Source organism: Prunus mume, linkage group LG7 (assembly GCF_029339155.1).
Source record: "Prunus mume cultivar Tortuosa linkage group LG7, ASM2933915v1, whole genome shotgun sequence".
NCBI classification, from domain to species: Eukaryota; Viridiplantae; Streptophyta; class Magnoliopsida; order Rosales; family Rosaceae; genus Prunus; species Prunus mume.
Genome location: NC_142704.1, coordinates 4,950,898 through 4,974,979, shown reverse-complemented (window position 1 = coordinate 4,974,979; position 24,082 = coordinate 4,950,898). Strand labels below are relative to the sequence as shown.

General features: G+C 37.6%; 4 protein-coding genes, 1 long non-coding RNA gene and 5 pseudogenes across 6 annotated transcripts; 5 read left to right on the top strand and 5 right to left on the bottom strand.

Moving 5' to 3' along the window:
- The first annotated feature begins 270 nt into the window (after window positions 1-270).
- Window positions 271-2,153, top strand: LOC103337910 (tumor necrosis factor receptor family protein). Its single transcript, XM_008241080.3, has 2 exons — window positions 271-573; window positions 1,630-2,153. The coding sequence occupies exons 1-2, from the start codon at window positions 346-348 to the stop codon at window positions 1,855-1,857; spliced, it is 456 nt and encodes a 151-aa protein (XP_008239302.2). The 5' UTR covers window positions 271-345; the 3' UTR covers window positions 1,858-2,153.
- Window positions 2,154-2,374: 221 nt separating this feature from the next.
- LOC103337889 (putative cinnamyl alcohol dehydrogenase 1) lies at window positions 2,375-5,067 on the top strand. Of its 2 annotated transcripts, none has more exons than XM_008241058.3 (7): window positions 2,375-2,549; window positions 3,095-3,189; window positions 3,507-3,620; window positions 3,707-3,937; window positions 4,140-4,425; window positions 4,549-4,699; window positions 4,808-5,067. In XM_008241058.3, the coding sequence occupies exons 2-7, from the start codon at window positions 3,101-3,103 to the stop codon at window positions 5,023-5,025; spliced, it is 1,089 nt and encodes a 362-aa protein (XP_008239280.1). In that variant the 5' UTR covers window positions 2,375-2,549; window positions 3,095-3,100; the 3' UTR covers window positions 5,026-5,067. The 2 variants fall into 2 exon arrangements, with proteins under 2 accessions (XP_008239280.1, XP_088897572.1); XM_089041446.1 differs by lacking the exon at window positions 2,375-2,549 and adding an exon at window positions 3,293-3,385 and having other exon boundaries at window positions 2,563-3,189.
- A 1,000-nt stretch (window positions 5,068-6,067) lies between these two features.
- Window positions 6,068-8,297, top strand: LOC103337909 (putative cinnamyl alcohol dehydrogenase 1; annotated as a pseudogene).
- A 456-nt stretch (window positions 8,298-8,753) lies between these two features.
- LOC148915300 (WAT1-related protein At5g64700-like) lies at window positions 8,754-9,763 on the bottom strand (annotated as a pseudogene).
- Window positions 9,764-11,956: 2,193 nt separating this feature from the next.
- Window positions 11,957-12,721, bottom strand: LOC148915299 (glyoxylase I 4-like; annotated as a pseudogene).
- Window positions 12,722-14,515: 1,794 nt separating this feature from the next.
- LOC148915298 (putative cinnamyl alcohol dehydrogenase 1 pseudogene) lies at window positions 14,516-15,263 on the top strand (annotated as a pseudogene).
- A 9-nt stretch (window positions 15,264-15,272) lies between these two features.
- Window positions 15,273-18,087, bottom strand: LOC148915297 (WAT1-related protein At5g64700-like; annotated as a pseudogene).
- A 623-nt stretch (window positions 18,088-18,710) lies between these two features.
- Window positions 18,711-19,691, bottom strand: LOC148915296 (uncharacterized). Its single transcript, XR_016121999.1, has 2 exons — window positions 19,229-19,691; window positions 18,711-19,123 (listed from the first exon to the last, which is right to left on the bottom strand). It is a non-coding gene; the product is annotated as an uncharacterized LOC148915296 (long non-coding RNA).
- Window positions 19,692-21,365: 1,674 nt separating this feature from the next.
- Window positions 21,366-21,766, top strand: LOC148915295 (putative cinnamyl alcohol dehydrogenase 1). The gene is made up of 2 exons (XM_089055675.1): window positions 21,366-21,465; window positions 21,570-21,766. The coding sequence occupies exons 1-2, from the start codon at window positions 21,381-21,383 to the stop codon at window positions 21,764-21,766; spliced, it is 282 nt and encodes a 93-aa protein (XP_088911801.1). The 5' UTR covers window positions 21,366-21,380.
- A 128-nt stretch (window positions 21,767-21,894) lies between these two features.
- LOC103337888 (WAT1-related protein At5g07050-like) lies at window positions 21,895-23,954 on the bottom strand. The gene is made up of 6 exons (XM_089055676.1): window positions 23,565-23,954; window positions 23,297-23,476; window positions 22,958-23,201; window positions 22,706-22,864; window positions 22,282-22,433; window positions 21,895-22,129 (listed from the first exon to the last, which is right to left on the bottom strand). The coding sequence occupies exons 1-6, from the start codon at window positions 23,735-23,737 to the stop codon at window positions 21,958-21,960; spliced, it is 1,080 nt and encodes a 359-aa protein (XP_088911802.1). The 5' UTR covers window positions 23,738-23,954; the 3' UTR covers window positions 21,895-21,957.
- Between the last annotated feature and the right edge of the window lie 128 nt (window positions 23,955-24,082).

Sequence of the window (24,082 nt, the reverse complement as noted above, 5' to 3'; positions counted from 1 at the left end):
CAAAATATAAATAGGTTATTAAAGAAATTTACAAACATGTGGCCGGGCCAGCCTCACCCAAAAGAAAGCCCAGTGGAGTTTGAATTGGGCCACTCAGCCCTTTTTTATCGGCCTCGATCGACCCAATAGTATAATCCTACGACTGCACGCTGATGGAGCTGATAATGTCGTCCAAAAGAGAAAAACGACATCAAAATCGAACTGCAAATGCACGTGAGCAGCACGTGACATTGATGAAAGAACGAGGGTTTTCAGCTCCCTAAACCCATTGATCTAATTCCAATTTTACAGTGAAAAGCAGTGAGGAAGAAGAGCGGTTGTGTTGTGAGCTCGTGGAATCGGGAGATGTGGTTTGGCGGTGGCGCGTTTAGGGCTTCCACTTCGACTGGAAGCGGTTTGATTACAAGCGCCACTGCGTTTGTGAGGCATTTCTCTCGGAAGCGCGCAGAGAATTTGAGGAAAATCAACCCCAAAGTGAGCTTTCCGGAGGCTAACTCCATTGCTCGTGATCTATACGACGTCGTCAAGCAACATGGCCCTCTCACCATCTCCAATACTTGGGTTCAGGCTAAGGTTCTCCCCCTTTCTGTGCAATTATATTAGTTTTGTTTCATATAATATATATTTGTGTGCGTGTGTGTGAATGTGACCCTTTCCATTGTGTCATTTTCATTTCTAATCACTGTGCTTAATTGTGCATGAAATTTTATTAATTGGATTTGAAACCAAATCTTGTCCTGTTGAGGCAGTCTCACAGGCATCTCAGATTGAAGTGAAGGGTGATGTAACCTAGCTTTCATACAGCTATTTTTATGCAATAAGTAATATTCTGTCATTCAGCTATTTTTATGCAATAGGTAATATTCTGTCATTCATTGGAGTAGGATAACTTGAACTGTAACTATGAGAATGTACTGAATCATACTTTCCATCTTATAATTGTATCCTTGGCTGATTATACTTTCTAGCTTTAACAAGTTTCTAATAAAACTTGAATGGTTTCTGTTAATACTAACTTGAATGGTTTCTGTTAATACTAACATTCAAAATTTTAAATATAACAGCGAAATCACAAGGTGCTTAAGTTTAAGAAATTAAAGCACAGGCATCTGTGCTTTTTAGGCCTAACCATAGAATTGAGAAAGCCTGTGTTCATATTTATGACAATCCTAGAGTTTATGCTAACTTTGTTTGTATTTATGATACAATAAAGTACTAATTTTTCGGTGTTATCTTTGGGCATACTTTTTCTTGCACTAGTTCATAACATTTTCTAGTAGTTGGAAATGTAAAATTTGAGAACTCTAATACATACCTGGTCATTTGTTTCTGTATAAAGATGTGTTCGATACTAATTTTCCAGCGCTAGAGTGTAACCATGTCTAGGAATTGTATGCTAGCAAGTACTCCTTACCAAACTAAGGCGGTCTATACTGTAATAGGTGCCTGGTTTACTGATATCTAATATAGAGTGCTTTTCGTCAAACTTTTTATCTGAAATTTCCAATATAGCCTTGGATTCTACATAGTGATGCTTGTTCATGCCAGACCACATGTTTCATGTATTTGTAGTTCTCTAAATTTTTGTTAGTTCATGTTTCTGATTAATGTTTTAATTGAAAAAATCAGGATTCTGGTCTCAGTGGATTGAACAGCAAAACACACATGAAGATAATGCTAAAATGGATGAGGGGAAGGAAGATGCTGAAGCTGTTCCCCAACCAAGTTGGTTCCACCAAAAAATTCTTGTTATGTTCACTGCCTGAAGACCCTAAAGTTACTGAATTTAGAACTTCCTCAGCAGTGAAGGTCCAAAATAGGAAGCCTTCCGTGAAGCGCAAAAAGCAAAAGAAATAAGAAGTTTGTCTGAGCTTTCCCTTTCGGCGGTGGACCCTATCGCCTTGCTTAGTGTGTTCCATTGTGATTTCAGTGCTCCCTTGGGCTGTATGAGTCAACTTTCCCTTTCCTACTTGTGCTGCTATCAATAGCTGTTTCACTAATCTATGGTTGTTTTTGGAAATACTGTTCTTTTTGTTTTGTCCTCTTTTCGGATGAATGTAGGTCCGGTAGTGATTACAGGTTTCTTGTATAATTTAGGAGGACAAATTTGATCATTGAAATAATATTGGTGGCAGATGTTGTTTCGAATTCTAGCATGATTGAATTCAATATTTGTGTTACCATCAATCTTCTTTCATCATTCTATACACCATATAATCCATACAAAACGACGACCTCGGAATTCTCGGAAAAAAAACAAAGCCTTGGACTATTTTTGTTTAAATAAATAAAACGACATCGCACTAATATAATGTATAAACAGGGAGGACCAAATAATCCAGTGAATACTGGAGGATAAGATAAGACCAATTAACGCTGAGCCGCTGAGGTGGTTCATTTTTACTATAATAAAGCCAACACAAGATAAAGAAGAAGGCCCTGGTTCTGGTCATTTCCAAACTACAAAGACGAACAAACAAACAAAACTGAGCTCCCTCTCTCTCTCTCTCTCTCTCTCTGTTTCTCCATTCTTCTTCGCATCTTTTTGGGTAAACGCACCTTCCTCTTTTCTCTCTTCATTTCTTGTGATGCACTCAGTTCTTTCAACTTTTGTTGTTGTTGATAATTTAGATTTCTTTTATCTGCAATTCTCAATTTCAATCTTTGCATGCATAGCCTGTAAAGGATTAACCGATTGGAAACTGCTTTGTATGATTGAGAACAGATGAAAAGAGTATTAATTTTATTGTCAAGGACCCCACTCGCTCTGAGAGTGCAGGGCAGTGTTTGAATCTGAAATAGTCAACGGAGATTTGACTGTCTGGCCCTGGACCATTAACTGCAGCTGTTTCTCTGATTTCAATCTCTTAAAAGCTGCAGCCTTTCTGTTTTTGTGGTTATGGAAATCATTCAATATCTGGGTTCCAACGATATAACTGTAACAAACACCGATTGATATTTGATGTAGGATATTATGTTTCTATGTGTTTCGTGTTATGTTTATATTTCTTGCATGCCAATAAGCTGAGGCAATTTCGGAGGGAATGGTTGGTTCTGTTAGTTTTAACGACACTGATGATTTATGATGGTATAGTTAACAATGAGCTCCGAGAGCGCAAATGAGAACTGCCTTGGATATGCTGCAAGGGATCCATCTGGGGTTCTATCTGAATACAAATTCAGCCGCAGGTTTGTTTTCAATCCTTTTTACCGTCTATAAATTGCATGTATTAACTTCTCAATGAAAGATAACAATAGAAGACACTGCCTCTATCTTGTTGCAACACTTCAGAATTCCAAGTTCTCAATTGAGCATGAATCATGATCTGTTGATGGGAAGGCTTCTCATTGTTGCAAATTTGCAATAGCATCAAGCTTTCAAAATGTTGGCTTTCTAGATTGTTACTTGCAATAAAGATCAAATTTTATGAATTTCTTGTCATTCCATTAGTTTCATAATGCCTTCTAGTTAATCGTTTGTCATTTGGTTCGGGTGCTTTCTTCAGGGCTCTTGGGATTGATGACATTTCCATAAAAATTACCCACTGTGGGGTTTGTTATGCTGATGTCAGTTGGGCAAGAAACAAACATGGAGACTCAAAGTATCCTTTGGTGCCCGGGTATGTCGACTGACTGTATGATAGATAAATATCTAACTCTTGTAGTTTCCTTCTAAAACTTATGGTTTGTGGCTATTTGCAACCAGACATGAGATTGCAGGTATTGTGAAAGAGGTAGGTTCCAATGTTCATAGCTTCAAAGTTGGGGACCATATCGGAGTGGGAACTTATGTCAACTCATGCAGAGATTGTGAGTATTGTAATGAGGGATTTGAAGTCCATTGTGCAAAGGGTTCAGTCTACACTTTTAATGGTGTTGACACGGATGGTACAATTACAAAAGGTGGATACTCCAGTCATATAGTTGTCCATGAAAGGTGTGAAATCTATGAAGCCAAATGCTTTTTGCATCCTTTTTTCTTGTGTTAATAAACTTTATACAATTCATGACTAGACAATCAGAATTCCTTTGATCTCCTCTCCTTAATCTTTCTGTGGTTGTAATTCTGTTCACTAAATGCTTTTCTAAAGTGGCATAATTCCAAGTTCATTACATGCTTCTATGAAATCATCTTACAGGTACTGCTTCAAGATACCTGACAACTATCCATTGGCTTCAGCAGCACCTCTGCTTTGTGCTGGAATTACTGTTTATGCTCCTATGAAGCGCCACAAGATGAATCAACCTGGTAAATCTCTAGGAGTGATTGGTCTTGGTGGTCTCGGTCACATGGCAGTGAAGTTTGGGAAGGCATTTGGTTTACATGTAACAGTTTTCAGCACAAGTGTATCGAAGAAAGAGGAAGCCCTAAGCCAGCTTGGTGCGGATAAGTTTGTGGTGTCATCTGACCAAGAGCAGATGACGGTAAAAATACATAGATTTTCTTATAAAGCAAGCGTTTTTTTTACCTGATCAGTGATCATATGAAAACAATAGAGATGACTTATTCTTTGGTTTAATATTTATTGGTTATCGTTTTCTATGCAGGCCTTGGTGAAGTCGTTGGACTTTCTAATTGATACAGCATCTGGTGATCATCCATTCGATCCATATATGGCATTGTTGAAGACTGGTGGAACTCTGGTCTTGGTGGGATTCCCCAGTGAAGTCAAATTCAGTCCTGCAAGCCTCAATCTGGGTACTTTTGCATTTTTCAAATGATTGATATTTTGGTTTCATATATCCAACTCTCTTGGTAGTGGTAAAGTTGCAAGTATAATGAACTCGTGCATTTACCTTTTGGCAGGTATGAAAACCATCTCTGGCAGTTTGACAGGCGGAACGAAGGATACGCAAGAAATGATTGATTTCTGTGCTGCTCATGAAATTCACCCAATGATTGAAATAATTCCAATTCAATATGCAACGGAAGCTCTCGAGAGGCTAGTAAAAAAAGATGTGAAATACCGGTTTGTAATTGATATTGAAAACTCCCTGAAAAGAAAAGAAGATTTCCCTTTTTGATACATATTAATAAATTCGTATGTTCCATATTTCGAACACAAAGCATCTACCGGCATTCATTTATAGTTGGGTGGTGATCATTTACCCTTTGTGGAATTGCATCTGGGATTTGGTCTTCTGCATCATTATAAAACTGAAATCTTTTACATCAACTGTTCTTATGGCCATTTTCTTTCACTAATAACAGGATTCATCACTGAAGTATCATTATGTATTCAATCACCTGCAGAACCCTTGGTTGCTTGTGAAAATAGGGCAAGAAAAGAAGATCGCAATGATGCACAAAAAGCATATCCTGGTGGTAAAGTGATAACAGAGGCCAAAGCCTCAGGGTTAAATACATTTAAGATTAGTGGCCTGGCCTCCCAAGAAAGAGAAAACCTTTAATAATCATTTCCAGAAAGTGAAGATAAAGAGAACCACTAGTGCAGAAAAGTGTACCCGCCACCTTAATTATCTTGATCTATGGCACTTGGAAAACAAGGGAAAGATGGAGACAGGCATCTATACCAATATAAAAAATGCAACTAATGGCTAAAGGCTTTGCTAAACGGTAGAAAGACAAAAGAAGTGGTGAGATCATCAAGGCCGTCTGGTAACGTGTTCAGATATTGTTTTCAAAAAATATTTTCAGAGAATTAAAACGAGAAAACAAATTTGCATTTTCAATATTCGAGAATGCGTTTTGTAGATTAATTGATAAACAAATTTAGAAAATAAAAACAGTGAAAACGTGTGTTTGGTAACATAAGACCGAAAATTATTATTAAAAAAAATAAAACTATTTTTGAACAAATAAAAAAAAAAAAATCTCAAAAGCAGTCTTTCAGCCGATTGGGTTCGACTGGGTGGTGGTGCGATCAGCAGGTGGCTGGTCTGTTGTGATTGTGGTTCGATTGGCCTGTAGTGGCTGTTGGGTGGTGTTTGACGATGGTGGCTTCTGCACTGTTTTTTTTTCGAAGTGAATCCATATTCTCTGAAAATGAAAACATCCTTTTGATATTTTCTGCGTTTTCAGTGAATTATAACTAAAAGGTTGAAAATGATTTCAGAAATCTCAGTGTTTCCTGAGAATGAAAACGGAAAACGGCCTCCGAAAACACCACCGAACGGGCCCCAAGTGCGTCGGAAATGAAAATTCAGCGTTATTATAAAATGAAAAATGATCATCATTGAGATATATTATAATCCTGCTGCTGTATGAGTGTTGATTAATGGCTAATACAATCAGATTCCATTTCACATGAAGAATAATGATCCAGTGATGAGACGACAAGGTATATACCAGGGTGATGCTGAGTTGGTGAATTTGCTGTGCAGAACATCAAACAGGTATAGCCGCGCGGCTATACTCGGGTACTTCGTTATTTTTAAAACAATAGTATCGCCGGGCGGCTTTACTATGGTAATTTTGTTTTAAAAAAATATTATAGCCGTGCGGCTATAAGCGAGATTTTATTTAAAAACAGTATAGCCGAATGGCTATACTTATTTTGACACGTGGGCGCGAAGTGCCTTTTTTAATAAATCGTATAGCCGGACGGCTATACTCAGGATTTTTTTTAAAATAATTGGTATAGCCGGGCGGCTATACCCGGGATTTTAATTTTTTAAATAAAAAAGTACAGCCGGACGGCTTTACTACAGTAATATTTTTTTAAAAATATATTATAGCAGTTCGGCTATACGTATTTTGACACGTAAGGCGCTAGACTCGAGATTTTTAAATTTTTTTAAGAAGTAGCAGAGCCGCGCGGGCATAATATTTTTAAGAAATCATTTATAAAACCGAGTATAGCCGAGCGGCTTCTCATTGTAGCTTTCTCCTCAACCTTTCTGAATGTTGCGATTGTGATCATTCATAAAAGTTAAGAACTTATTACGATAATTACATCATACGGTTTCCGTGAAGGTCGACTTATTATGAATGTATTCTAATTAATCAAGGCTCTTGACACTGATGATGCTTCCATAAAAATTACCCACTGTGGAGTTTGCTATGCTGATGTAATTTGGACCAGAAACCAACATGGAGACTCAAAGTATCCTGTTGTCCCTGGGTATGTGGACTGGTTCTATAACAGATAAATTAAGTAACCCTTAATTTATTCTCCTTTTAATTAAAGTCATCTGTTCTGTTTGCGATTATTTGGAACCAGGCATGAGATTGCAGGCATTGTAAAAGAGGTGGGTTCCAATGTTTAGCGCTTCAAAGTTGGTGACCATATGGGAGTGGGAACTCATGTCAACTCATGCAGAGATTGTGAGTACTGCAATGACAGATTTAATGGTGTTGATGCTGATGGTACAATCACAAAAGGAGGATACTCCAGTCATATATTTGTCCATGAAGGGTATGAATTGAACTACCTTTTTGCCCTCTCCTCAAATTTCACATCTAAATGGCCTGTATTACAGGTACTGCTTCAACATACCAGAAAACTATCCATTGGCTTCTGCAGCCCCTCTACTTTGTGCTGGAATTACTGTTTATGCTTCGATGGTATGCCACAAGATGAACCAACATGGTAAATTCTAGGGTGATTGGGCTTGGTGGCCTAGGTCACATGGCAGTGAAGTTTGGCAAAAGGCATTTGGTTTGAATGTAACAATTTTCAGCACTAGCGTATCCAAGAAATAGGAAGCTTTAAGTCAGCTGGATGCAGATAACTTTGTGGTCTCATATGACAGAAATCAGATGAAGGTAAAAATACATAAAGTTTCTTACCTCATCACATGAACAATAGAAAAAATAGTGGAAATGATGGCTTATCCTATAGGTTTACTAGTATTTATCGGTTATTGTTTGCTATGTAGGCCCTGGTGAAGTCAGTAGACTTTATAATTGATATAGCATCTGGTGATCACCCTTTTGATCCATACATGGAACTATTGAAAACTGGTGGTGTTCTGGTCTTATGGTGGGATTCCCCAGTGAAGTCAAAATCAGTCCTGCCAACCTTAATATCGGTACATTGGCATGTTTCAAATGATTGAAATGACAGTTTGATATATCCAACTGTTATTGCAATTGCAAGTATGTATAATGAAATACATGCATTGACCTTTTGGCAGGTATGAAAACCATTTCTGGTAGTGTAACAGGTGGAACAAAGGATATTCAAGAAATGATAGATTTCTGTGCTTCAAATGGAATTCATCCAATGATTGAAATAATTCCAATTCAATCTGCAAATGAAGCTATTGAGAGGCTACTAAAAAGTGTTGTGATATACTGGTTTGTGATTGATATTGAAAACTACCTGAAATGACACCATGAAAGAGAACAAGGATTCCTCTTGTTGATTTGTATTAATAAATTCATATGGATTAGATTGTAGGGCTCAAACCATTATCAATTTGGCAATCATTTATAGTTAGGGGGTGTGCATTTACTCTCTGAAATTTTATCTGGGATTGATCTTCTGTATAATGTGTAAAAAAAACTTAACTCTTACGATCATATCCTTTCTCCAGTGACTGGATTTATGACTGAAATATCATTTATATACTCTGCGCAAGAACAAGCAAATTGAAAGGACAGAGAATATGATTTCAATGATCATTTCCTTTCAATTTCTCTTCTACATGTTCTGCTGTGAGAGGACAGAGAATATGATTTCAATGACAATGTTCTCTTCTACATGTTCTGCTGTGAGGTTTTTAAATCGAACCACAGATTTGGATAAGAATTTGCATGATCAATTGTTGAAATCGACATTGTGCGCCTAATAATAAGATACGAGAAAGAGAGCACTCACGCAGTAAACGATGGTTAAAAGTTGCAGGTTCCACTCCAGTCTCCACGAAATTAGATTTCTTGTGAAAAACAGAGCAAGAAAAGAAGATTGCAACGACGCGAAAAAGCATATCATCGTGATTAGTGATAATCGAGCAGTGTAGACTTTGGAGACCACAGCCTGTGAGACCAGAGAGCCAAAGTTGGACAAAGAACTAAACTTGGACTTTACATGACATAAAAAGGTGTCATCTTAATTCAATTATAAAATCACCTGGAGGATTAGCCATGCACTCCATGCAATGTGACTCGTCAGAATAAGAAGACTCCCCTTGATCCAGTTTTCCTTAACATGCCTCATCTCACCGACAGATATATTTATCAGTGGCCTCTTTACAAAACCTTTAAATAGGTATCCCCCTTTCCAGAGAGTGAAAACAAGAGAACCACCAACGCAGAAAAGTGTGCCAGCCACCTTAGGTTGACCTCTAGCAGTTCTAATCTTCAACTTCTCCAACCTGTGTAAGAACAAGCAAGTTGCAGAACAGGAAAAAATATCATTTATATTCCCCCTTCTAATTAAGCAAGGGAAAGGAAGGACAGAGAATATACCCAAGGAGAACTGCCATTAGAAATGTATAGCTGGGAATAACATTACTCAAGGCACATGCAACTGTTGGAGAAGTGTATGCTAAACCAGCATAGTTCACATTCAGATGGATGGTGGTTCCAAATAATGCAAGCACAAATTTTTTGGCAGCTACAGAAAACGAGAGTGAAGGCCTTTGCTTCCTGCTTTACAAATCCATTCAAGAATTAGTTTTCTCTGTTTTTACTGCCTGGAAATATGAAGAGATGCAATAATCGATAGCTTACCTTTCAAGTACATAAGCAAATGGTCCTACCAGAACCAGAGACAATCGGATTGAGTAGTTCTGCAGGGGAGAATTTTTTGGGGATGTTTGATCCACCATATATGAGCTGAACCAGTACCGGTTTGATAGAGAATTAACATGTCCAAGTTAAATAAAAATTTATCATTCAAGATAAATAAATGATATCAATTCAAATTTCAATATAAAAAATTTAAAATCTAAGGCTAAGACTATTACATTAAATTTGAAAAATCCAAAATCTTAAAAAGTAGCGGAGTTTCACATGTTCCAATATTTTGTTTAAAATAAAATAAAATAAATGAATATATAATACACACAATTTTTATTTTTATTTTTATTTTTAAAAAAATACCCCCTTAGACAATAGGCCCTGGGCGGTCACACCTCCCACCCTTGTCCAGGGTCGGTACTGATGAGACATAGTTTCACTTCCTCATAATGTCTATATTTTTAATACAACCAATAGTATAAACTACAAGGATATATGAGGGTTTTCACACACACACAAACACACACTGTCAATGTGACATATGATTCGAACATGAGACCATTGATATGTAAGTCAATGCCATTTTTCATCGGGTCAGACCCAATTGACTCTTCAGAATTGGCCAAACGTCCTAACCCAATTTGAATATATATTACATGATTTTGGGATATGAAAACATGTCTACCGTCCCTTTAGACTCAAAAGTTTAGCCAGTTTGGAGATACACATCCAAAAACACCAAAAACCCATATATAAAATAACATAATCACCAACATATCTCTTTCCAAATTAAATTAACATACATTGTGGGGCTAGCATAAGCATGTTTGTTAAGAGTAGACAATTTGACACTGATGATCTGATGGAAGAAGTTGTATTTTAGTCTTTAGAATAATATAGTCTCCATGTGGTGTTTTGGACTTGGAATCTTGGAAGCTCCAAGTGAGGCCCCCATATCCAAAGGACATTTGTGGGCTAAAAGCTCAACAAACAGACCTTTCAGTGAGAGGGTCCTAAAGCAAGGGGAGCCCAAAGTCTCATTCTCATACATTCATGAACAGTGTGTGTGATGTGTGAGCGAGGACATGAGGACCTGAGATTTGAAATTTTGGTGAATGTGGGCTTCATATATAATCCAAACCATCCATATTACCACTCAAAGCAACTCAAGAATAATTGCTACATCAGCATTTCAAGCAGAAGGGAATTTAAGTAGATAGAAATTGGTTAGGCTTGCAGAGAAAGAGAGAAAAAAAACTGCATTATTATGAGGTTTTAGAGGAATAAATAATCCAACTCAATCCCAATTACTAAATCTATTAGCTAAATTGAAGTGAGAGTCAGAGTAGGGGGGGATGAATAAAGTCAATGAAACAGTTAAGAGATAGAAAGGAATTAATGTTGGATGCAAGGAACATGTATCATAAGACTAATGTTGGGAATTATTTAATTTCCTTAAGAAGAAGAAGAAAAAGAAACCTGAGGTGCAGTTAGAAACCACACTTAAGAATTACTTTACTGTTTTTGAGAAACAATTGAAAACTGTTGTCATCTTTACCTTTGTATGTTATTGAAGATTATCTTGTCAGTTAGATGTCACTCATCAAGTCATCAAGTCATCGAGTCATCATGGTGCCCAGTTCTTTCTTCTAATCAATGCATGCTAGGCATTCATCCATGGGTAAAAATTAAAATAAATTGATGTGTTTTTTTTTCTTCCTATAATTTTCCATGCATCAATTCAATGTTTGTGTTGTATTTCATTTTGTTGCTGTCATGCAAGCATTTATGTTTTAGAAAGAGTGGTTGAAGAGCTTGAACCAAGTCATTAGCCATTCTGTTCTACTGCAATAGTGGTATTAAATTTGACCTCATCTTCCCCTTTAAGTTCAAAATATATAGCTGGCACATGCGCCATTGCCATCCATTTTTGTCTTTCTTCTCCTCCTTGACTTCATGGGGAAATTGCAGAAATGGGTGCTCCTTGCAGCCCAAAACAGAACAGCGCGGCTATGATGAGATGCACTTGCTCTATGTTTTGGACTGAAGGGAGCTCCCAGTTCTTCTGTTTTCATTTAAGCAGATGTCCTCATCATCCTGTGATGTGGTGGTAGGTTTCATTTTACTGCCAGCTTATATATATGAAATATAAGTCCATATATAATAGTTTTGATCTGTTTATGCCTCATGTTTTTGGTTTCCCTTGCTCTTATATGTAAGATCATTTTCACATTTGGTTACTCAATCAAGACTAGCTAGAAAAGTTAAAACTTAAAACACACAAGATTTCAGGCTATCAACTAAAAATTAAAAAACTAGGTAAGTCTTCAAGTTGGTTAATAAAATTTTCACATGTAATGATCCGCACCTTACAATTTATGAACAAGGAAGGTAATCTTCCTTGATGTGTGTAGAAGGGAGGCATGCCATCAGCAGGCTGCTGCTGCTGTTTCTAGGCATTGCAATTGACACCTGTGCAGGGCCTGACTGGCTCTCCTGCGAGGGGTATTACTGGAAGGTTGTCAGAATTACAGATCTCAATCATAGTGGCATCAGGGTCATGGAAGAAAAGCTGATCAACGTAGATTCCACCCTCCTCCACCCTGAGCTTCACGTACTCTATCTCCGTCTCCTTCAAAATTTTCTCCACTGTGACCATGCTCTCACACTAAAAACAATTCAAATGTATTTCTAGTCATTTTCACATCACAAATATACTGAACACTATACATGTAGAAGATATATATCAGGTTCTTCAGATTGGAGAAGATGTATGCCAATGCCATAATTGAATAGCCTATGATTCAAATGTGACAGAATTAACCAAAAACCAAATTAATACTCAATATTTATAATGTTTCAAGAACAGAGTAAACCAATTCAATAAAAATGAAGGGTGGTTGTTGGTTTTCCAAGTTTTAAAGAATTATACCATGCACCATTAAAGTCAAAAGAGCTAGGCCTCCTAATTGGGAAGAACCCAAGAACACTCTGGTAGAAATCAAGGGATTTCTCAACTGATCCGCACACCAATGAGATGTGATTCAAGGACTTCAAATTCAGCATGCTTTCTTTCAGCATTTCATAACACTCTATTTCTCAACTTGGAAAATATTACGTGCAATAAATAACTAGAAAGAACTGGATTGAAGGCTACAAATTCGGGTTTTTAAATCAAACTACAGATTTGGATAAGAATTTGCATGATCAATTGTTGAAATCGACGTTGTGAACCAAATAATAAGATATGAGAAAGAGAACACTCACACAGTAGACTATGGTTAAAAGTTGCAGGTTCCAATCCAGTCTCCATGAAATTGGATTTCTTGCGAAAAATAGACTAAGAAAAGAAGATTGCAACAACGCAAAAAAGCAAATCATCGTGGTTAGTGATATTCAAACAGTTTAGACTTTGGAGACCACAGCCTGTGAGACCAGAGAGCCAAAGTTGGACAAAGAACTAAACTTGGACATTACATGACATAAAAGGGTGTCATCTTAATTCAGTTATAAAATCACCTGGAGGATTAGCCATGCACTCCATGCAATGTGACTCGTCAAAATAAGACGAGCCCCCTTGATCGTTAGGTGCGGGCGGATTGTGATGGACATCTACACCCATCTTTCCCGTAAAATCTGAGCAACTGTTGATTATAAAGGGACCGAAACCATCATTTGCAATATATCTGTGATTGATATTGGAAAATCAACATATCTCTTTGTTTTCCCATCATAATATTCTGTTCCCTGCAACTGCAAGAGAATCAACACTTACGTAAATTTTGCCTTACCTTAATAATGACCAGATGATGACCTAGAAGGTTTACACCCCATTCCAAAGTGCTGGTACAAACCAATACCTATAATTTAATACATATGCCTAATCAGTATATAGATTAAGAAAATGATCTTTTTATATTCTCTTTTCCTAATGTGTTTTTCAGGAAAGACTCATGCTTACTGAGGTAAAACAGAAATGCTTGAAACTTGTTCCTCAACCAGAGATCTATCTTTGTCATTCAGACCGGCATGCTGTAATCCAATGCCAAACAGAAAGGTGTGCCTCAGGTTAAAGAACCATCTGCTGGGCTTCTTCTGGCATGCTAAACTGCCTTGGATGTTCATCTGACGCTGCCAACTTCAATAACAGAAAAGCACACAAAAAATCGAATCAACGCAGCAGCCGAAACTGATTAAAAAAAAAAATCCAAGCTTGAGTTGAGAGAGAGGCTCAAGACGGAGTATTTGAATTTTGAAGATTGGACTGCGAGTGCAAGCTTCGTGTCTGTTTCTGTGTCTCTTCATTTCACTCGCGTACCACATTCCTCTGCGAGTGCAAGCTTCGTCTGTCTTCATTTGGACAAAAAAAGGACTCTCAAACCAGCCCCAGCCGCCTAACTTCCTTATAGCATCAGAGTTGTTATCTTTGTGGAGATTTCAATGGCTGAATGACATGTGATGGTTTTCAATGAGAGTCCAATTCAATCCAATCAACGCAGCAGCCGAAATGAAAGAAAAAATTTCGAAGCTTGAGTTGAGAGAGAGAGAGGCTCAAGACCGAGTCTTTGAAGCTTGGAAGCGCTTAAAGAGAAACGAAATGGCTGAAATGGCTGTGACTGATAAATTTAAACAGTATAGCCGGGCGGCTATTCGAATATATTCCAGGCGTATAGCCGTTTGGCTATATCTTTAAAATAGTATATTTAACCGGTATAGCCGGACGGCTATACCTTTTGAACATACAATTTTGTCATGTTATTTTATGGTTTAGGGCTAAAATACCACTTTAGCTAATTAGGATAGAGTTATTTCTTCATTTTTTATTATTTATACCAGTAATATTGGGGAATGACAAATTAAATTCTTTCCGATACCTCCCATTCTAAATCTCTAGGGGTGATTGGCCTTGGTGGCCTAAGTCACATGGCAGTGAAGTTTGGCAAGGCATTTGGCTTGAATGTAACAATTTTCAGCACTATCCAAGAAAGAGGAAGCTTAAGTCAGCTGGGTGCAGATAACTTTGAGGTCTCATCTGACAGAAATCAAATGAAGGTAAAAATACATAAAGTTTCTTACCTCATCGCATGGACAGTAGAAAAAAATAGTGGAAATGATGGCTTATCCTATAGGTTTAGTATTTATCGGTTATTGTTTGCTATGTAGGCCCTGGTGAAGTCAGTAGACTTTATAATTGATATAGCATCTGGTGATCACCCTTTTGATCCATACATGGAACTATTGAAACTGGTGGAGTTCTGGTCTTATGGTGGGATTCCCCAGTGAAGTCAAAATCAGTCCTGCCAACCTTAATATCGATACATTTGACAAATGATTGAAATGACAGTTCGATATATCCAACTGTTATTGCAATTGCAAGTATATATAATGAACTCCATGCATTGACCATTTGGCAGGTGTGAAAACCATTTCTGGTAGTGTAACAGGTGGAACAAAGGATATCCAAGAAATGATAGGTTTTTGTGCTTCAAATGGAATTCATCCAATGATTGAAATAATTCCAATTCAATCTGCAAGTGAAGCTATTGAGAGGCTACTTAAAAAGTGTTGCGATATACCGGTTTACAATTGATATTGAAAACTCCCTGAAATGACACCATGAAAGAGAACAAGGATTTCTCTTGTTGATTTGTATTAATAAGTTCATATGGATTGGATTGTAGGGCTCAAACCATTATCAATTTGGCAATCATTTATAGTTAGGTGGTGTGCATTTACCTCTCTGAAATTTTATCTGGTATTGATCTTCTGTATAATGTGTAAAAAAATACTTAACTCTTATGATCATGTCCTTTCTCTAGTGACTGGGTTTATGACTGAAATATCATGCTCCAGCACTTTAATGTCTTCAAGTACCCCTTTTCCATTCTCTGTCTGTTCAGCAACAAGATTGTCTTTCCTCTTTCCCCACAGCACACAGTAAAGGCCTACGATAATGAGAAACACTCCGATCAAGCTGCACACCACCACTTACACAAAATCCACATTAAATTTGTGACTAATTTTCATGACAAACAAACTACCGTGATAGAATGGATAAATGAAACCATGAAATGTGGAAGTAGTAAGATGGAACAGGAAGCAGGTGTCTGTGTTCTTCAGGTTACCTGCCAAAGTGAAGTCGCTCTGCGAAAGCAATTGCAGAGAACAATGCCACTATAATGATTTGAAGTGGACTAAACATAGCTGCAAAGACTCGTCCGTTGTAACTGATGCACCATTTTGCAGGTAGTAGGCTAATGCTGAGATTGCAACTCCCTATTGCAAAAGTAAGGAGTGGATGAAGACCGGAACTTGTGACAGATTCAAATATATCTTATACCAACAAGGAGAAAAACACCCAATAAGACACAACAAAGTAGGATGTCCCATTGATTTACTTTATACACACACACACACAAGACAATGTTCTCTTCTACATGTTCTGCATCGAACCACAGATTCGGATAAAAATTTGCATGAACAATTGTTGAAATCGACGTTGTGAACCTAATAATAAGATATGAGAAAGAGAACACTCACACAGTACACGATGGTTAAAAGCTGCAGGTTCCACTCCAGTCTCCATGAAATTGGATTTCTTGCGAAAAAACAAGGCAAGAAGAAGATTGCAACGACGGAAAAGGCATATCATCATGGTTAGCGATAATCGAGCAGTGTAGACTTTGGAGACCACAGCCTGTGAGACCAGAGAGCCGAAGTTGGACAAAGAACTAAACTTGGACATTACATGACATAAAAGGGTGTCATCTTAATTCAATTATATAATCACCTGGAGGATTAGCCATGCACTCCATGCAAAGTGACTCGTTAGAATAAGAAGAGCCCCCTTGATCCAGTTTTCCTTAACACGCCTCATCTCACCAACAGATATATTTATCAGTGGCCTCTTTACAAAACCTTTAAATAGGTATCCTCCTTTCCAGAAAGTGAAAACAAGAGAACCACCAATGCAGAAAAGTGTGCCAGCCACCTTGGCTTGACCTCTAGCAGTTCTAATCTTCAACTTCTCCAGGAGTTTCCATCGAAGATAAGAGTAAAGATGAAAAACTCAAAATCAGAAAAAACACTCTAACAAGTACAAATCCCAAAAATCTAATCCCTCCTCTTCAGCTATCGTCCTCTTCTCACTCACATAAATCCCATCAAGAAACTTCCTAATATCCTTGTTCTTCACATGGCACTTCTGGTTTATGAGAACAGCAGACCTCGACACCAACGCAGACCCGCCCTGGCTCCTAGACCCGCCCAGGCAGCCTAGATCCGCCCAGACAGCCTAGGCGCCGCCCAGACAGCCTAGGGGCAGCCCAGATCCGCCCAGACCGCCTAGCTCCGCCCAGACCCCCTAACTACGAGTTCGAGTCTCTCTCCGTTGCTACGATGGCATCCAATTTACGTATGTTTCTGATTTTGCAATTGTTTTTGTTTGTTTAAATGGTAGAACGATTATCACAGAGTTTCTTCTATGCTCCGTTTGGATGAAGGAATTGCAAATTACATAGAATTTTAATGACGGAATTTAGATTTCCGTCATTTCAATTTCTGGTAATTGAAGATTTCAGTGTTTGGATTTATGTATGTCGAATTTTGTAAATGACAAAAATTGAAAATTTCAATGTTTGGATGACTCATGTAAATTATAAATGAAAGAAATTAAATATTTTGAAAGAACAAAAAAACTGATAACCGACATAGAAGGCATTCCTCGAGGTATGAAATAACATATCGTTTGATGAACTAAATAACTCAACTTAAACAAACAAAGCATATTAGCAAACCAAATCACTCCCCACGTGCAGTGAACATCAGTAACATACTTTTTTTTTCTCAATTGGGAGTGCCTATGGAATTAGAACTAGAAGCAATCAGCAATCAAGACCCTGATACTTCTTTTTCACTTGGCAAAAGACCAATGACCAGAGAAACTAAAAGGGCTTTGATTAAAAAGTCGCAAACAAAAGTATAGGAATAAATAATGAAATCAATGAATCACTATCATAAGACTTAATTCAAGTCCCAAAGAATGAAGGAGCACCTTGGCCAAGCTGCAGCTTACGGGCAAGTTTGTGTAGCTTACAATCAACATCTAATGGCTCACACAAAGCGATAAAGCTAACAAACAACTACAGAGCAAGGCGATAACACAAAGTGATAAAGCTAGCAGACAACTACAGAGTTGTACCATAAACACCAATCACACACCAATATCCAGGGGCATAGAGTATTTTGTTAAAACTTCCCAAGAATCCAGCCACAGTGCTGCAAAGATCACAAAACCAATTCAACATTCATAAATTTAGTCAGAAACACCCAATTTAGATAGACATTTAGAAACCATGGTAACCTTAAAATAAAAAATATATAAATTGAAGGAGAGAAAGGCTTGAAGACTAACCTTCAAACTTGATCCAAAGAGCCATGTAACCCAAGAAGAACTCCTTCTCCTTACTTCTCTGGCTATACTAAGTTTCATAGGTTTTTGGCGTTGTTTTTTTTTTTTTAATGAAAAGTTTGGTGGGTTATTTTTTATGTAAGTTTTGGCACACTGGAAAATATGAATTCCCGCACTACGGGAATTGTGAAATGACGCCTATTTTGGTGGAAATTAAACTCGAGAATTTGATGCCTCAATTTCCATGATTTTTTCCACGCGTCATTTAATAAGTTCCGCATTTAAGTTGCCAAACAAGGGAATTGTCAATTTCTCTTCTTCAATTCCCGACTTTTACCTAAATTCCAAGTTATTTTCCCTCATCGAAATGGAGGGCTAAGGATTTTAAGATTTTATAGCATCAGAGTTGTCATCATAGTGGAGATTTCAATTGTATTGCATTTGATAGTATAGCCGAACGGCTATACTCTTTAAATATACAATTTTTTCATATTATTTTAGGGTTTAGGGCTAAAATACCACTTCAGCTAATTGGGCTAGAGCTATTTCTTCAAATTTTTATTATTTATATAACTGATATTGGGGAATGAGAAGTTAAATTCTTTCTGATACCTCTCATTCTAATGATTTCCAGCTATTAGCTCATTGCGCTAGAATAAAAAAATGGATTTTATTTATGAGAAAAAATGGCCTAGGTCAAATTTTTTTTTTTTGTGAAATGGGGGGTAAAGACCCCAAGCAACAGAACTACAACAAATCAACACAAACAAGACGGGGACGAGACACCCCAATCAAGTCATCAATAACTAAAGAACCTATCCAACTCGGAGCAAAATCAAAATAACACACGCCAAGACCCATGTTGCTCCAGTTAGCTAATCCGTCTGCGACACAATTCCTCTGTAGATATGCCTAACAGTACAGCTGTCAAACTGGTTCATGAGCTTACCACAACTAGCCACAATACCAGCAAGCGGATGGAGCGTAGCTAAAACAGGCTGCGTCACTGAAGTAAGCGGCCAAGGTCATTTACCCTTGTGGAATTGTATCTGGGATTTGGTCTTCTGCATCATTATAAAACTGAAATCTTTTACTCAATTGTTCTTACGACCATTTTCTTTCACTAATAACAGGATTCATCACTGAAGTATCATTATGTATTTAATCACCTGCAGAACCCTTGGTTGCTTGTGAAAATAGGGCAAGAAAAGAAGATCGCAATGATGCACAAAAAGCATATCCTGGTGGTAAAGTGATAACAGAGGCCAAAGCCTCAGGGTTAAATACATTTAAGATTAGTAGCCTGGCCTCCCAAGAAAGAGAAAACCTTTAATAATCATTTCCAGAAAGTGAAGATAAGAGAACCACTAGTGCCACCTTAATTATATCTTGATCTGTGGAACTTGGAAAACAAGAAAAAGATGGAGACAGGCATCTATACCAATATAAAAAATGCAACTAATGGCTAAAGGCTTTGCTACACGGTAGAAAGACAAAAGAAGTGGTGAGATCACCAACAAGTGCGTCGGAAATGAAAACTCAGTGTTATATATTATAAAATGAAAAATGATCATCATTGAGATATCAGTAAACCAGTCATGTAAGAATTGCTCAACTAATCCGGATATATTATAATCCTGCTGCTGTATGAGCGTTGATCAATGGCTAATATATTCAGATTCCATTTCTCATGAGGAATAATGATCCAGTCCAGTGATGACTGTGAATAATAGTATCGCCGCGCGGCTATACTTGGGTATTTTGCTATTTTAAAAACAATACTATAGCCGGGCGGCTTTACTACGGTAATTTTGTTTTTAAAAAAGGTATAGCCCGGAAGATTTTTTTTATTTTTATTTTATTTTTGAAAGAATATAGCCAGTAGGCTTTACTACCGTTTCATTAAAAATTGTATAGCCGCGCGGCTATACTGGGGAATTTTTTATTTTAAAAAAAAAATTAGTATAGCCGGACGGCGCCTAAGAGCTAGGAGGGTTCCTTTTTTTTCAATAAATAGTATAGCCCAACGGCTATACCCGAAATTTTTTTCAAACATTTCAAAATATTATAGCCGAACGGCGATACTGGTTTCACGCGTGGGCACCCAGGCTTTCGCGGGTCCTTTTTCGCTATAAATACTAACGCCGCGACGGTATACTCGCAATTTAAAATTTTTAATAGTAGTACAGCCGGCCGGCTATAGGCGGGATTTTTTATTTTTTTCATCATAGCCGTCCGGCTTCTCTCTGTAGCTTTCTCCTCATCCCTTCACAATGTTGCGATTGTGATCACTGATCAGTCATAAAAGTTAAGAACTTATTACGATAATTACATCATACCATTTTCCCTGAAGGTCGACTTATTATGAATATATTCTAATTAATCAGGCCTCTTGGCACTGATGATATTTCCATAAAAATTACCCACTGTGGAGTTTGCTATGCTGATGTAATTTGGACCAGAAACCAACATGGAGACTCAAAGTATCCTGTTGTCCCTGGGTATGTGGACTGGTTCTATAACAGATAAATTAAGTAACCCTTAATTTATTCTCCTTTTAATTAAAGTCATCTGTTCTGTTTGTGATTATTTGGAACCAGGCATGAGATTGCAGGCATTGTAAAAGAGGTGGGTTCCAATGTTTAGCGCTTCAAAGTTGGTGACCATATGGGAGTCGGAACTCATGTCAACTCATGCAGAGATTGTGAGTACTGCAATGACAGATTTAATGGTGTTGATGCTGATGGTACAATCACAAAAGGAGGATACTCCAGTCATATATTTGTCCATGAAGGGTATGAATTGAACTACCTTTTTGCCCTCTCCTCAAATTTCACATCTAAATGGCCTGTATTACAGGTACTGCTTCAACATACCAGAAAACTATCCATTGGCTTCTGCAGCCCCTCTACTTTGTGCTGGAATTACTGTTTATGCTTCGATGGTATGCCACAAGATGAACCAACATGGTAAATTCTAGGGTGATTGGGCTTGGTGGCCTAGGTCACATGGCAGTGGAGTTTGGCAAGAGGCATTTGGTTTGAATGTAACAATTTTCAGCACTAGCGTATCCAAGAAAGAGGAAGCTTTAGTCAGCTGGGTGCAGATAACTTTGTGGTCTCATCTGACAGAAATCAGATGAAGGTAAAAATACATAAAGTTTCTGACCTCATCACATGAACAATAGAAAAAAATAGTGGAAATGATGGCTTATCCTATAGGTTTGGTATTTATCGGTTATTGTTTGCTATGTAGGCCCTGGTGAAGTCAGTAGACTTTATAATTGATATAGCATCTGGTGATCACCCTTTTGATCCATACATGGAACTATTGAAAACTGGTGGAGTTCTGGTCTTGGTGGGATTCCCCAGTGAAGTCAAAATCAGTCCTGCCAACCTTAATATCGGTACATTGGCATGTTTCAAATGATTGAAATGACAGTTTTATATATCCAACTGTTATTGCAATTGCAAGTATATATAATGAACTCCATGCATTGACTTTTGGCAGATATGAAAACCATTTCTGGTAGTGTAACAGGTGGAACAAAGGATATCCAAGAAATGATTGATTTCTGTGCTTCAAATGGAATTCATCCAATAATTGAAATAATTCCAATTCAATCTGCAAATGAAGCTATTGAGAGGCTACTAAAAAGTGTTGTGATATACCGGTTTGTGATTGATATTGAAAACTACCTGAAATGACACCATGAAAGAGAACAAGGATTTCTCTTGTTGATTTGTTGTATTAATAAGTTCATATGGATTGGATTGTAGGACTCAAACCACTATCAATTTGGCAATCATTTATAGTTAGGTGGTGTGCATTTACCTCTCTGAAATTTTATCTGGGATTGATCTTCGGTATAATGTGTAAAGAAACTCAACTCTTATGATCATGTCCTTTCTCTAGCGACTGGATTTGTGACTGAAATATCATTCTCCAGCACTTCTATGTCTTCAAGTACCCCTTTTCCATTCTCTGTCTGTTCAGCAACAAGATCGTCTTTCCTCTTTCCCCACAGCACACAGTAGAGGCCCACAATAATGAGAAACGCTCCGATCAAGCTGGACACCACCACTTACACAAAATCCACATTAAATTTGTGACTATTTTTCATGAGAAACTTAACTACCGTGATAGAATGGATAAATGAAACCATCAAATTTGGAAGTAGTAAGATGGAACAGGAAGAAGTTGTTTGTGTTCTTCAGGTTACCTGCCAAAGTGAAGTCGCTCTGAGAAAGCAATTGCAGAGAACAATGCCACTATAATGACTTGAAGTGGACTAAACATAGCTGCGAAAACTGGTCCCCTGTAACTGATGCACCATGTTTGTAGGTAGTAGGCTAATGCTGAGATTACAACTCCCTATTGCAAAAGTAAGGAGTGGATGAAGACCGGAACTTGTGACAGATTCAAATATATCTTATACCAACAAGGAGAAAAACACCCAATAAGACACAACAAAATAGGATGTCCCATTGATTTACTTTATACACACACAAGACAATGTTCTCTTCTACATGTTCAGCTCTGAGGTTTTTAAATCGAACCACAGATTTGGATAAGAATTTGCATGATCAATTGTTTAAATCGACGTTGTGAACCTAATAATAAGATATGAGAAAGAGAACACTCACGCAGTAGACGATGGTTAGAAGTTGCAGGTTCCACTCCAGTCTCCATGAAATTGGATTTCTTGTGAAAAACAGGGCAAGAAAAGAAGATTGCAACGACGCGAAAAAGCATATCATCGTGGTTAGCGATAATCGAGCAGTGTAGACTTTGGAGACCACAGCCTGTGAGACCAGAGAGCCAAAGTTGGACAAAGAACTAAACTTGGACATTACATGACATAAAAGGGTGTCATCTTAATTCAATTTTAAAAACACCTGGAGGATTAGCCATGCACTCCATGCAATGTGACTTGTCAGAATAAGAAGAGCCCCCTTGATCCAGTTTTCCTTAACATGCCTCATCTCAGCAACAGATGTATTTATCAGTGGCCTCTTTACAAAACCTCTAAATAGGTATCCTCCTTTCCAGAAAGTGAAAACAAGAGAACCACCAATGCAGAAAAGTGTGCCAGCCACCTTAGCTTGACCTCTAGCAGTTCTAATCTTCAACTTCTCCAACCTGTGTAAGAACAAGCAAATTGCAGAACAGGAAAAAAGAACATTTATATTCCCCTTTCTAATTAAGCAAGGGAGTGGAAAGGACAGAGAATATACCCAAGTAGAACTGCCATTAGAAATGTCAAGCTGGGAATAACATTACTCAAGGCACATGCAACTGTGGGAGAAGTGTATGCTAAACCAGCATAGTACACATTCAGATGGATGGTGGTTCCAAATAATGCAAGCACAAAAATTTTTGCAGCTACAGAAAATGAAAGTGAAGGCCTTTGCTTCCTGCTTTGCAAATCCATTCCAGAATTAGTTTTCTCTGTTTTTACTGCCTGGAAATATGAAGAGATGCAAGAATGAATTGATAGCTTACCTTTCAAGTACATATGCAAATGGTCCTACCAAAACCATGGCCATAACATGCCGGTAAACGATGAAGACAATCGGATTGAGTCCTTCTGCAAGGGAGAATTTTATGAGGATGTTTGATCCACCATATATGAGCTGAACCAGTACCATTGCCAGGTAATAAGAACATCCCTCCATCGATATGGATATGAAACTTTCTTGGACTAATTTAAAATTGGGATCACTACTTCAAGTTTTAATGAGTTGGGTTTTCAGTGGAATTCACAATCAGTTTACCAATTCTAAAAAGGCCTGACACCTTACTTTTTCCAGGGTTTAACTTACTTGATAGTGCAACTATAAAGAACCATTTTTGGGGGATTGTTATTAGTGCAAATTATTTTTAAGTGCAAGTGAGGTGTTCTTCCAGATTTTGGCTTAAAAAATGAAGATTGTGCAAATGAAAGATTTCTCACTTTAAAAATCAATAACCTGCATAAAATAATCCCAGAATTCCACAATTTATGTTTGGCAATAGAAACC

What these genes read in the sequence shown, in the direction of transcription:
- LOC103337889 (XM_008241058.3), top strand. Translation starts at nt 3,101, where the DNA reads ATGAGCTCCGAGAGCGCAAATGAGAACTGCCTTGGATATGCTGCAAGG. An exon ending in GAATACAAATTCAGCCGCAG is followed by an intron (nt 3,190 to 3,506) that starts GTTTGTTTTCAA and finishes TGCTTTCTTCAG; the next exon opens with GGCTCTTGGGATTGATGACA. An exon ending in CATATAGTTGTCCATGAAAG is followed by an intron (nt 3,938 to 4,139) that starts GTGTGAAATCTA and finishes ATCATCTTACAG; the next exon opens with GTACTGCTTCAAGATACCTG.
- LOC103337910 (XM_008241080.3), top strand. Translation starts at nt 346, where the DNA reads ATGTGGTTTGGCGGTGGCGCGTTTAGGGCTTCCACTTCGACTGGAAGC. An exon ending in ATACTTGGGTTCAGGCTAAG is followed by an intron (nt 574 to 1,629) that starts GTTCTCCCCCTT and finishes TGAAAAAATCAG; the next exon opens with GATTCTGGTCTCAGTGGATT.
- LOC148915295 (XM_089055675.1), top strand. Translation starts at nt 21,381, where the DNA reads ATGGAACTATTGAAAACTGGTGGAGTTCTGGTCTTGGTGGGATTCCCC. An exon ending in TCCTGCCAACCTTAATATCG is followed by an intron (nt 21,466 to 21,569) that starts GTACATTGGCAT and finishes GACTTTTGGCAG; the next exon opens with ATATGAAAACCATTTCTGGT.
- LOC103337888 (XM_089055676.1), bottom strand. Translation starts at nt 23,737, where the DNA reads ATGGAGGGATGTTCTTATTACCTGGCAATGGTACTGGTTCAGCTCATA. An exon ending in TTTGCATATGTACTTGAAAG is followed by an intron (nt 23,477 to 23,564) that starts GTAAGCTATCAA and finishes TTTGCAAAGCAG; the next exon opens with GAAGCAAAGGCCTTCACTTT. An exon ending in CTAATGGCAGTTCTACTTGG is followed by an intron (nt 23,202 to 23,296) that starts GTATATTCTCTG and finishes GTTCTTACACAG; the next exon opens with GTTGGAGAAGTTGAAGATTA.